Source organism: Dreissena polymorpha, chromosome 4, assembly GCF_020536995.1.
Source record: "Dreissena polymorpha isolate Duluth1 chromosome 4, UMN_Dpol_1.0, whole genome shotgun sequence".
Taxonomy (NCBI): domain Eukaryota; kingdom Metazoa; phylum Mollusca; class Bivalvia; order Myida; family Dreissenidae; genus Dreissena; species Dreissena polymorpha.
The window spans coordinates 29057456-29070024 of NC_068358.1; the positions used below are offsets into that span (position 1 = coordinate 29057456).

Genomic DNA, 12569 nt, shown 5'->3' on the forward strand with positions numbered 1-12569 from the left:
GCCATAGCAACCAGAATAATTGACGTAGGAACAAATTAAAATGACGTGCATAATGTCCATATTGCCATCTATCCATGTTCCAAGTTTCATGAAAAAAAAAGAACTTTTTAAGTTATCGCATGATCCAGAAAACCACCATTTTCAGCATTATTTGTAGTCGATTTGTTGCCATAGCAACTAGTGCTGCAACAATACCCCAAAAACCGTATTGCAATATATTGTCAGTTCAAAAACCCGTATTGCAATATATCGCAATATATTGCTAACTTGTACCAGAATTATAACTCGCCAATTACCCGATAATCCCGTATATTCCAGTTTTAAAGCAAATTCTGGTAAATATTTAATATAAATGTGCTCAAGAATAACAAGAAACACAAACATTCGCAAATTTTCCTAAGTATCAAAAACATTATGGCATTTGTTACTATTTAAAGATGTGATGAAATAACGTCCAACCGGGACGTTTTTGTTTTCACTGAACACGCTTAATTCGCCTGACGTGCTGTTCCCGTTTTTATACAACACATACTTTCCATGCGACGTTCTACATGTCTGCATAATTTTCGCGCGCTTTTATAAAGACAAAGGATAAAGCACTTTTTATTTGACGCTATTTTTTTATTGTCGCGTAAGCATTAAAATTTGGAAGCGTGTTTCCGAAATTCGGATTACAAATTAAAAATGCTCAATTCAGAATCGAACGAAACATTTACAGTTGTGCGCAATTAATTTAACTATAATCTGTTCAAAAGCATCGAACGAATGCTCCCATGTAACACCGCTACTCCGTTTTATACACTTTTTAGAATGCTATTTTTACGTAAAAATTTATTTACACCGCTTTGCTTTGTTGACCTTGATATTTTTATTTCGGATGGCTTGTCTGGACGAAATGTGAATGCATTTTAGTAAAATTTTCGTACCGGTATGATGAAAATCGTATCGCAATACAATATGCGGATTGCGTATTGCGATATATACCAATATACCGGTATATTGTTGCAGCACTAATAGCAACCACAATTTTTGATGTAGGAACAAAATTAAATGGCATGCATAATGTCCATATTGCCATCTATCCATGTTTCAAGTTTCATGAAAAAATACTCAGAACTTTTAAAGTTATTGCAGGATCCAGAAAAAACACCATTTTCAGCAGTATTTCTAGTCTATTTGTTGCCATAGCAACCACAATTTTTGACGTAGGAACAAAATGAAATAAAGTGCATAATGTCCATATTGCCATCTATCCATATTCCAAGTTTCATGAAAAAATATTAAGAACTTTTAGAGTTATTGCAGGATCCAGAAAAAAACACCATTTTCAGCAGTATTTCTAGTCTATTTGGTGCCATAGCAACCACAATTTTTGACCTAGGAACAAAATGAAATGACATGCTTAATGTCCATATTGCCATCTATCCATATTCCAAGTTTCATGAAAAAATACTCAGAACTTTTAAAGTTATTGTAGGATCCAGAAAAAACACCATTTTCAGCAGTATTTCTAGTCTATTTGTTGCCATAGCAACCACAATTTTTGACGTAGGAACAAAATGAAATAAAGTGCATAATGTCCATATTGCCATCTATCCATATTCCAAGTTTCATGAAAAAATATTAAGAACTTTTAGAGTTATTGCAGGATCCAGAAAAAAACACCATTTTCAGCAGTATTTCTGGTCTATTTGGTGCCATAGCAACCACAATTTTTGACGTAGGAACAAAATGAAATGACATGCATAATGTCCATATTGCCATCTATCCATATTCCAAGTTTCATGAAAAAATATTTAGAACTTTTAGAGTTATTGCAGGATCCAGAAAAGTGTGACGGACTGACGGATACTAAACCATAAGTCCCCTCGGGTGAAACCGGTTGGGGACTAACAAGAGATGTGTTTGTCAGAAACACAATGCCCCCTATTGCGCCGCTTTGATAAAAAATAATAAAAAATTTGACCTTTGACCCTGAAGGATGACCTTGACCGTGAACTTCCACCAATCAAAATGTGCACCTTCATGAAAACACCGCTTTGAAAAAAAAAAAAAAGGTTGTTTTTTTTACCTTTAACCTTGAAGGATGACCTTGACCTTAAACTTCTACCACTCAAAATGTGCAGCTTCATGAGAATGCCGCTTTGAAAAAAAAATCTTTTTTTACCTTTGACCTTGAAGGATGACCTTCACCTTGAACTTCCACCACTCAAAATGTGCAGCTTCATGAGAATGCAGCTTTGAATTTTTAGCTCATCTATTTTTTGAAAAAAAATTATGAGCTATTGTCATCACCTTGGCGTCGGCGTCGGCGTTGGCGTTGGCGTCGGCGTCCGGTTAAGTTTTGCGTTTAGGTCCACTTTTCTCAGAAAGTATCAATGCTATTGCATTCAAACTTGGTACACTTACTTACTATCATGAGGGGACTGGGCAGGCAAAGTAAGATAACTCTGGCGTGCATTTTGACAGAATTATGTGCCCTTTTTATACTTAAAAAATTGAAAATTTTGGTTAAGTATTGCGTTTAGTTCCACTTTTCTCAGTAAGTATCAATGCTATTGCATTCAAACTTGGTACACTTACTTACTATCATGAGGGGACTGGGCAGGCAAAGTTAGATAACTCTGGCATGCATTTTGACAGAATTATGTGCCCTTTTTATACTTAGAAAATTGACAATTTTGGTTAAGTTTTGTGTTTAGGTCCATTTTATTCCTTAAGCATCAAAGCTATTGCTTTCATACTTGCAACACTTACTAACTATCATAAGGGGACTGTGCAGGCAAAGTAATGTAACTCTGACTGGCATTTTGACAGAATTATGTGCCCTTTTTATACTTAGAAAATTGAAAATTTGATTAAGTTTTGTGTTTAGGTCCACTTTATTCCTACAGTATCAAAGCTATTGCTTTCATACTTGCAAGATTTATGAACTATCATAAGGGGACGGTGCAGGCAAAGTTATGTAACTCTGACTGGCATTTGGACGGAATTATGGGCCCTTTATACTTAGAAAATTGAAAATTTGGTTAAGATTTATGTTTTGGTCCACTTTACCCCTAAAGTATCATAGATATTGCTTTCATACTTGGAACACTCACAAACTATCATAAGGGTACAGTAAAAGGACAAGTTGCATAACTCTGGTTGTCATTGTTACGGAATTATGGCCCTTTTTTGACTTAGTAACTTTTAATATATGGTTAAATTTTGTGTTTCGATCCACTCGAAGTATCAAGGCTATTGCTTTCAAACTTCAAATACTTACATGCTATCATGAGGTTACTGTACCTGGCAACTTGAATTTTACTTTGACCTTTGAATGACCTTGACTCTCAAGGTCAAATTATTAAATTTTGCTAAAATTGCCATAACTTCTTTATTTATGATTAGATTTGATTGATACTTTGATGAAACTACTCTTACCTGACATACCTGACATACCAGAATAGACTTCACCCAAACCATCCCCCGTGCCCTCCCCCCCCCTCCCCCCCTCCCCCCTTTTTTTTTTAAGATCATCTCACAAATGACCACCACACCCTCACACTATACCCCCACCCCACACCCCCCCCCCCCCCCCCACCCCCCCCCCAATTTTTTTTTTTTTTTTTTTTTTTTTTTTTTTTTTTAAGATCATCTCACAAATTATCACCACACACCCTCACACTATACCCCCCCCCCCATTTTTTTTTTTGAAACGGTTATGTTTGAAATACCGTCCAACCATCGCACCCAAACCCCCCCCCCTCCGATTTTTTTTTTTTTTTTTTTTTTTTTCGCTTTTTTGAAAGATAATGTAATAAATGTCCACAACCCCACACTATACACCCCCTCTTCACTCCACTCCTCCCTCCTTTGTGATTGAAAATGAGAGTCCCTTCACCTTTAAAAAGAAAATAGATGAGCGGTCTGCACCCGCAAGGCGGTGCTCTTGTTTATTTTATTTTTTACCTTTGACCTTGAAGGATGACCTTGACCTTGAACTTCCACCACTCAAAATGTGCAGCTTCATGAGATACACATGCATGCCAAATATCAAGTTGCTATCTTCAATATTAAAAAAGTTATGGCCAATGTTAAAGTTTTCGGACGGAGAGAAGCCATATATTTGACCTTGAAGGATGACCTTGACCTTCACCTTTCACCACTCAAAATGTTCAGCTCCATGAGATACACATGCATTCCAAATATCAAGTTGCTATCTTCAATAGTGAAAAAGTTATTGCCAATGTTAAAGTTTTTGGACGGACGGACATACGCCATATATTAGACATTTGACCTTGAAGGATGACCTTCACCTTTCACCACTCAAAATGTGCAGCTCCGTGAGATGCACATGCATGCCAAATATGAAGTTGCTATCTTCAATATTGATAAAGTTATGGCCAATGTTAAAGTTTTCGGACGGACAGACGCCATATATTTGACATTTGACCTTAAAGATTGACCTTGACCTTCACCTTTCACCACTCAAAATGTTCAGCTCCATGAGATACACATGCATGCCAAATATCATGTTGCTATCTTCAATAGTGAAAAAGTTATGGCCAATGTTAAAGTTTTTTTGGGACGGACGGACAGACTGACTGACATACTGACGGACAGTTCAACTGCTATATGCCACCCACCCAGGAGCATAAAAAGAGGAAAAAATAACACGGTCACTTGTTGTGTCTATCCGACCTTTACAACAACGGAACCATTTGTAGCACTGGGGGTTACAAAGAAAAGTACCAAAATACAAAGATAAAACATTATTCGATTCTTGTTATTTGTGAGCTATGGGATACTTTATAGATTGAGTCATGTTAATTTGAATGAATTTGTTGTTAATTTCTCATCCATATGCCTCTGCCAGTATATAAACGCATGTTCGCCATAAGGGCGAATTGCGTTCGCCTCAAGGGCTAATTGAGTTGTTATTCATTTTCACTATAAAACCTATACAACTGAGCAATCCACTGAATATTGCCTTTAATTTTTATAGAATAAGGTTATGTTTTCAATATAAAGTCATTTGTGAATGATGTGAAGCGTATCTTACCAAAATGCTGAAGGTATAAAGATAACCGATAATTGAAAATTTTGAATTTTTCGTCACCAGAAGTTATTAATACTGTAACGAATCCAAATTCGTGAGATACTATTTGATAACATTTTATTTAAAAATTTTATTAATTTTGAGTATGAAGGGTAAAGTATTTGTTATAACGTCATGAATCAGGCTAAACAAAACTGATCTTTGAAAATAACATATATAAAAATGTCCGACTCAAGGGCGAAATCGACTCCAGGGCGAGTTACCCTAAAAGCTTGCTATCTACACCTTTTTATGCCCCCACTAGGGTGAGTATTATAAATTATGGATAATAACTTTCTATCTACACCTTTTAATGCCCCGGTAGGGTGGCATATAGCAGTTGAACTGTCCGTCAGTCTGTCCGTCTGTCTGTCTGTCCGTCCATCCAAAAACTTTAACATTGGTCATAACTTTTGCAATATTGAAGATAGCAACTTGATATTTGGCATGCGTGTGTATCTCATGGAGCTGCACATTTTGAGTGGTGAAAGTTCAAGGTCTTCTGTCAAGGTCAAAGGTAAAAAAAAAACAAATCCAAGGGAACTAACAAACTTTAAAGGGAGATAATTTCTATTTATCATTTGGCAGGTATGGTTCATTTTTACAAGGGAAGCAATATTTTTTGTTATATCCCTTTAAAAAATATTACTTCCCCTGTAAAAATCTGTACCTGCCAAATGATAAAAAAAACATTAAATAAATCAAAGCGGCACAGTAGGGGGCATAGTGTTTCTGACAAACACATCTCTTGTTTTTAATGTTACTGGCTTTGACTTAAAAAGTATTTTTGTTATTATCACTGCTGATAAAAAGAAGAAAGACCATTTTTAAAGGGGCCTTTTCACGTTTTGGTAAATTGACAAAATTTAAAAAAGTTGTTTCAGATTCCAAAATTTTCGATTAAGTTATGATATTTGTGAGGAAACACTAATACTGAACATTTGCCATGCTCTAATATAGCCATTATATGCATCTTTTGACAATTTTAAAACCTGAAAATTATAATGCGTTGCAACGCGAAACAATTGAATAATTTGGAGAGTTCTGTTGTTGTCGTTATTTTGTGAAACTACGAGGATTGCTTATATATAGTATAAAATACATCTTCTATTGTATACTGAAGGATGGTCCAGGGGTCTAAGTGGTAGACATTTTACTCCAGGACTCCAGGGGTCAGTGGTTTGAGCCTTGTTGAGGGTTACTTTTTTTCTCTTTTAAATTTTATTCTTGATTTTTTACTGGAGCTTTTTAGAGCAAATGTTTACATCTATCAATAAAAAGCATTTAAATACAAACTTCAAAACATGCCTCAATCTGTGAAAAGGCCCCTTTAAGTCAAAGTGGTCAAAATTAAAATAATTGCTGAATACTACATGTAGAAACCATAATTTACAACATAAAATAGAATGGTGTACATGGGAAGCTATTTTCATACTTTATAATAACAACAACTCTTTAATTTGCAAACAAAAATCATAGCATTGTTTATTATGAATGGCAATCATCGTAGAGAATGCTAGTCAACTGACAAATCCAGTATAATTGGTTTATTAAAAAAACACTGCTGCCAATTAAATATTCTAATAATTTTTATTCCTCATATATTTTGTGTCAGGTGGCTGGTGGACGGTCTCCAAGTTTGGTCAGGTGACTGGAAATGTGTGTATTGAGCTGGCAGACAGACGCTACATGTTTGCCAAGGACAATGGACGTTTTGTGCTCGGTCCCCAGAGAGAAGGTAACGTGCAAACTGTGGTAGAAAAATTGGGGAATCTTGACATGTGAAAACTGTGCAGAGTTTCATTGATGATTCCAGATTCTTCTCGTAAAGTAGCATAATAATTAATTAGTTTAGTTAACCTTTTACCACTTAGATATGTATTTTGATGCATTTGTAGCCCCTTAGAAAGTTACATTTAATAAAATACTGTTCTTACTTAATTCAAGTTTGAAAGGCTTCATTTCCAACCCTTAGTTACTGATGAGCAGCAAACAGCATAAAACCTGAATAGATTGCGAGTTACTTGCAGGCTGTTCTGGTTTTATGCTGTTTGCACAAAGCCATTTTCACTTTGCTTCTGAGTGGGAAAGGGTTAAGAAATATCTACATGTTAGGCATCAGGTTATCAGGATACAATACTTAAACATGTACACTGAAGCCAAAATATTTCAGAAATTAGCGAAGATATCTTGTGAATACAAGCCCTTGATGTTGAACTACAAAGTGATATTTTTCAAAATCAAAAACATAGAGTGTTAAGTGAATCCGTTAGTGTTGAAGTATATATTAAGTAGAAAATCAAAAGTTAGGGATAAGTTAGCAGTAAACAGCATTTCATGTCAGCAGCGAATGTAACAGTCAATGACAGACAATTTTAATACTCAGTATATATTATTAATTTTCTTGCAAATGACCTGAATAAGAGTTGACGTTATTGTTCAGGAGCAGATGGCATGGATAAGAGTAAACATTACTGTGTGGAGGCAATTGGCCTGAATTAGAGTTGATATTACTGTTCAGCTGGCCCAGAACCAGAGGAGATCCTGACAGCGGTGAAGATTGACGAAACCAAAGTGGCGTTCAAGTCCGGTTATGACCAGTACATAAGCGTTGACTCTGGCAACACAGTTGTTGGGCGATCCGTGGCCATCGGGACCAAGGAGCAGTGGGAACCTGTTTTCCAGGAAGTAAGGCTAAACTAATGAGCCACGCTCTGAGAAAATAGGGCTTAATGCATGTACATAAAGTGTCCTCCCATATTAGCCTGTGAAATACCACAGGCTATTTAGGGACAGCACTTTCCACTTTTATGGAATTTTTTGTTTAAAGGGAGTCTCTTCTTTAAGAAAATCCAGCTTAACCCTTTGCATGCTGGGAAATTTGTCGTCTGCTAAAATGTCGTCTGCAGAATTTCTAAAATTAGCATTTTCTTCGATTTTTTTCAAAGAATACTATCAGAATAGCAAACAGTTTGGATCCTGATGAGACGCCACGTTCTGTGGCGTCTCATCTGGATCCAAACTGTTTGCAAAGGCCTTTAAAATTCAGCTCCAGCGCTTTAAGGGTTAAGAACAAAGCTTTGTCCCTGATTAGCCTGTGTGCTTAATGCACATGCATTAAGTCCCGTTTTCCCATGAGCAAGGCTCAATTGTATGACAAAAGGTATTTTGTAATTTGGGCATCTTTCTCGATAAGGTCAGAATCTATTTATTTTATGTAGAAAGTTTTATTTTAAAAAATCAATAAAGGCTTGTATTTGGTACAAAGACTTTCGTGTTATTGCAATTACTATTGAAAAATTGCCCAAAGAATAAGTGTATTATGGACCTTGCTGCATCAAATATTTAATTTTCAAGTGTCTTGCTCCTTTTCCAACATTTACATTAAATCTAGGGAGATCATACTAATTGTTTTTTAAACAGCTCATATTACAGCTCATATAACAGTGTATGTACTGCTTCCAACCTGTATATATTCACGCAGGGTGAGATGGCACTCAATGGCTGTAATGGGTGTTTCCTCTCTGCAGATGAAGATGATGACATTGTGTGCATCAATAAAACTGTGGGCGACAGGGAAAAGATACATGTAAGAGTGCAATAAGACCCTGAATATTTTAATATTTGCTGCATATTTTAATATTTGTTGTTCTTGTTGATTGACAGTTTGAACTTACGGTATATATTTGATTTGTTGTTTTTGTGATTTGTCTGCTAGAAAAATATTTTGTCACAGTTGTATTGTTCTAAGCATTTAAAGCTATGATTTTTTTTCTTATATTTGTTTTAACATGTATCTTTAAAAAACGGCGACCAATAGCAGCAATGTTTCTGCTATGATTAGCAGTGGTGGAGTTTACAGAGATGATCAAGTGTGGCAATATCTTATTTGATACAATCGGGGAAAAACACCATACACTAGATTTTGCTGTACACTTGATTTTACCATACACTAGAGATTGCCATACACTATATTTGTCCATACACATGATTTTGCCATAAACTTGATCTTGTCAAACACTTAATTATGCCATACACTTGATCTTGTCATAAACTTGATTTTACCACACAAATGTTATATTTACTAGTTTCTTGTGAACACACATAACATAAATTCAAGGTAAATTACATTCACAATTGTCAGTCATACGTAGATATCTTATGTTGAGGACTTAAACAATTTATTCTTAAGAGAACATGTACTTTATGTGCAATATTCTGAAGATTAGGTGGTCATGTTTAGGATATAAGATAAAAAAGAAATTAATCCTTAACACCAGCTTGGGAGGAATGAACACCAGTTTGGCAACTCCTAGACGCACTGTTTTGTTTTGCTTGGCTTGGGAGGAATGAACACCAGTTTGGCAACTCCTAGACGCACTGTATTGTTCTGCTTGTTATTTGTATTCCTACATAAGAGCTTAGATATGGGTAAAACAAGCTTAATGCATGTGTGTAAAATGTCATCCAAGATTAGACTGTGCAGTCTGTACAGGCTAATCAGGGACATCATTTTACACACTTATGGAATTTTTTGTTGGATTAAGTCCCTTCTGAACTAAAATCCAGTCTAGGTGGAAAGTGTCGTCCCGGATTAGCCTTATCTGCTTCAATACCTTATACACATGCGTTAAGCTTTGCTTTCCTAAAGCGCAGCTCATTTGTATCATGCAGATCCGATGTAACCTGTCCCTAGAGGTGGATCCAAAGGCAGCTATCCCAGTAGAGGAAAGGGGGTCTTTGAAGGAAGCAGAAATCAACTATGTGTAAGCAATTGGAATTTCATATGTTTAAATGTTCCCATGCACTAAATTAATAAACGTGGGTATGGATTTTTATGCCCCCAAAGGGTGGCATATAGTTTTTTAACTGTCCGTCAGTCCGTCCGTTCGTCCGCCTGTCCGAAAACTTTAATGTTGGTCATAACTTTTGCAATATTGAAGATATCAACTTGATATTTGGCATGCTTGTGTATCTTATGGAGCTGCACATTTTGAGTGGTGAAAGATCAAAGTTATCCTTCAAGGTCAAAGGTCAAATATATGGCTTCAAAGCATCGCAGGCATTGTGTTTCTGACAAACACATCTCTTGCTATTGTTATATTTAATTATTGTAACGTTTTTTATTTTTGTTGATTTGCATCTGAATTTTAATTAAAAGAACACTGAACAAACAAAAATATAATCAAATACTGCCTCCTTCAGCCACGCAATCCTTGGGCCTACATAGTTTCTTAAACCAACTAAGGGTAGCTAATTTGTAAGCATACACTGAAGGCAGTGTCAGCTCTGGTACTGCATCAAAATAAAACCCAACTAGGAAACCTTAACAATGGAATATGTAATAAATTATTGCAACCTCTAAAACGCTAAGATCATTCCGTGTGAGAATTGAGATTTTTCTATCTTTAATGTTAAAACTGTTTTTCAATAGACCTTAGTTACTGCATCAGGTTTTCCATAAGTCCTTAAAATTAATAGTGTTTTTTTTTTCTTGAAACAGGCATATATTTTTGCTGCCATCTCAATGTCTTCACCTCCTTGAATCATGAATTTTCCCTGCCCAAGAGCCTAACATTTTTCTCTATATCCCATCCATGGGAGAGTCTTTGTACTAAATACAAATTTAACCTAAGTCTATTTGCTTGGGACCATACTCACTTGACTTGCCAATTTCTTCCCATTAAGGAAACAATATTAATTTTAAATTCCATGTATGTCAGCCATTGCCCCCAACCGCCTCTACTGGTGAAGGTGATGACATTGAAAGTGTATTTTTCATTTGCTCTTACTCTTGTTTTCTATGACTCCTTATCCAATTAAGTTTTCAATGACTCATACTCGTCTTTTGCAGGAAGAAGTTTCAGAGTTTCCAGGACCGTCACCTGAAGATATCCAGCGAGGACCGGACACAACTGAAAAAGGCACGTGTGGAGGGAACACTGCATGAGACATTGTTAGACAGGTCAGCAAAACTTTTCTGGACCAGATAGCATCTGGTCTGGTTAATAGATAACATTTTAGCCTGAACTGTTTTGGTCAGTTTAGATCCAGCACCATGTATCATCATTTGTTTTTTAGCTCATTTCCATTCTTGAACAATGTTTATGACTCAGTTTTGATGAAGCTTGTTCAGAATGTTGATAGCAACAATCTCTATTCCAAGTTCGAATCTGGTTCACATTTGACCAATAAATTAACTTGGCCACAAGGTCAAATATTAGAAAAGCAAAACCACTTTGTAAGCAAAATCATGACATACTCTTGATGAAATATAATTGTAATGTATATCTTGAAAATATCTAGGTCAGTTTTATAGGCCGAATTTATTTTGAGTGTGTCAAAAAATTATTCTATCTGGTTAAATCTTATGAAAAGCATGTTGCCACATTAAAACACAATTATCACTCATACTGTGAAAATTGGTCAGAATGTTGACAATATTTAGACCAAGATTGAATATTTGTCATGTGTGTCATAAAACTAGATCACCAGGAAAAAAATTTAAAAAAAACTTTTTACCAGTCCAAAAGCTTTATTTTAACCAAATCTTGAGTAAACTTGGTCAGAACGTTTATCTTGACAAACTCTAGGCCAAGTTTAAATCTGTGTCAAGTGCATCAAAAAAGGTCACCATTTCATACAATAGAAGAAACATATTAACTCTCTAGAAGCCACTTTATGACTCAATCTTGATTATACAAGGTCAGGATATATATATTGACAATACTAGACCAAGTTCAAATCTGGGTCAAGTGCATAAAAAAATTTGGTTGACAGGTCAAACCTTAGAAAAACCTTGACATATTCTAAACTCATAATGTATAACTTAATCTTTATGAAACATTATCAGAATGTTTATCTTAACAGTTTCAAGGCCATGTCTGAATCTAGGTCAATAGGTGTGAAAAAACTAGATCTCAAGTCTTCAACAATTGGTGAACCTTCATCATGTCCCTCTTCACTATATGTCACTAAAGTACATTCAGCATGGTCTTATAAGGGACAACACTTTCACCTACACTGGATTTAATTAAAAAGACACCTCCTTTAAACACAAATTCCCTTAAAAGCAGGAAGTGTTGTCCCTGATTAGCCTGTACCCACAACTTTTTATGCACGTTCATTTAGGCCAGTTTTTCCAGAACTGGTCAAAATTGGCCCTTTACTTGGGTACCATCGCCAATGTAACTTATATAGATCTGAAGATTAAAGTTCTCTAAAATTGCGAAGACTTTACCATCATACCTAGGTGGATCAATATTCTTTATGCACAAAGAAATTTTATGCGTGTTCTTTATACCCCCACAAACGAAGTTTAGGGGGGTATATAGGAGTGAGCTTGTCTGTTGGTGGGTCAGTCCGTCGGTCCGTATTAAGTGTCCGCTCTGTAATTCAAGTTGTTTTCATCCGATCTTTACCAAACTTGGTCAGACGTTGTATCTTGATGATGTCTAGGTCAAGTTTGAATATGGGTCATGCCATG

General features: G+C 35.8%; 1 protein-coding gene across 7 annotated transcripts in view; it reads left to right on the forward strand.

Annotated features, from left to right (window-relative positions):
- The window catches only part of LOC127880320 (protein FRG1-like), a 34384-nt gene that overhangs the window by 15335 nt on the left and 6480 nt on the right, over window positions 1-12569 (forward strand). For all 7 annotated transcript variants that reach the window (XR_008049511.1, XR_008049512.1, XR_008049513.1 and 4 more), the window contains exons 3-7: window positions 6699-6821; window positions 7605-7771; window positions 8568-8672; window positions 9758-9849; window positions 10938-11048. Coding sequence is in view for 3 of the 7 variants with exons in the window: in XM_052427699.1 (XP_052283659.1) it covers window positions 6699-6821; window positions 7605-7771; window positions 8568-8672; window positions 9758-9849; window positions 10938-11048 (598 nt within the window). In the remaining 4 variants the exon portion in view is untranslated. The remainder of the gene's footprint in view (window positions 1-6698; window positions 6822-7604; window positions 7772-8567; window positions 8673-9757; window positions 9850-10937; window positions 11049-12569) is intronic.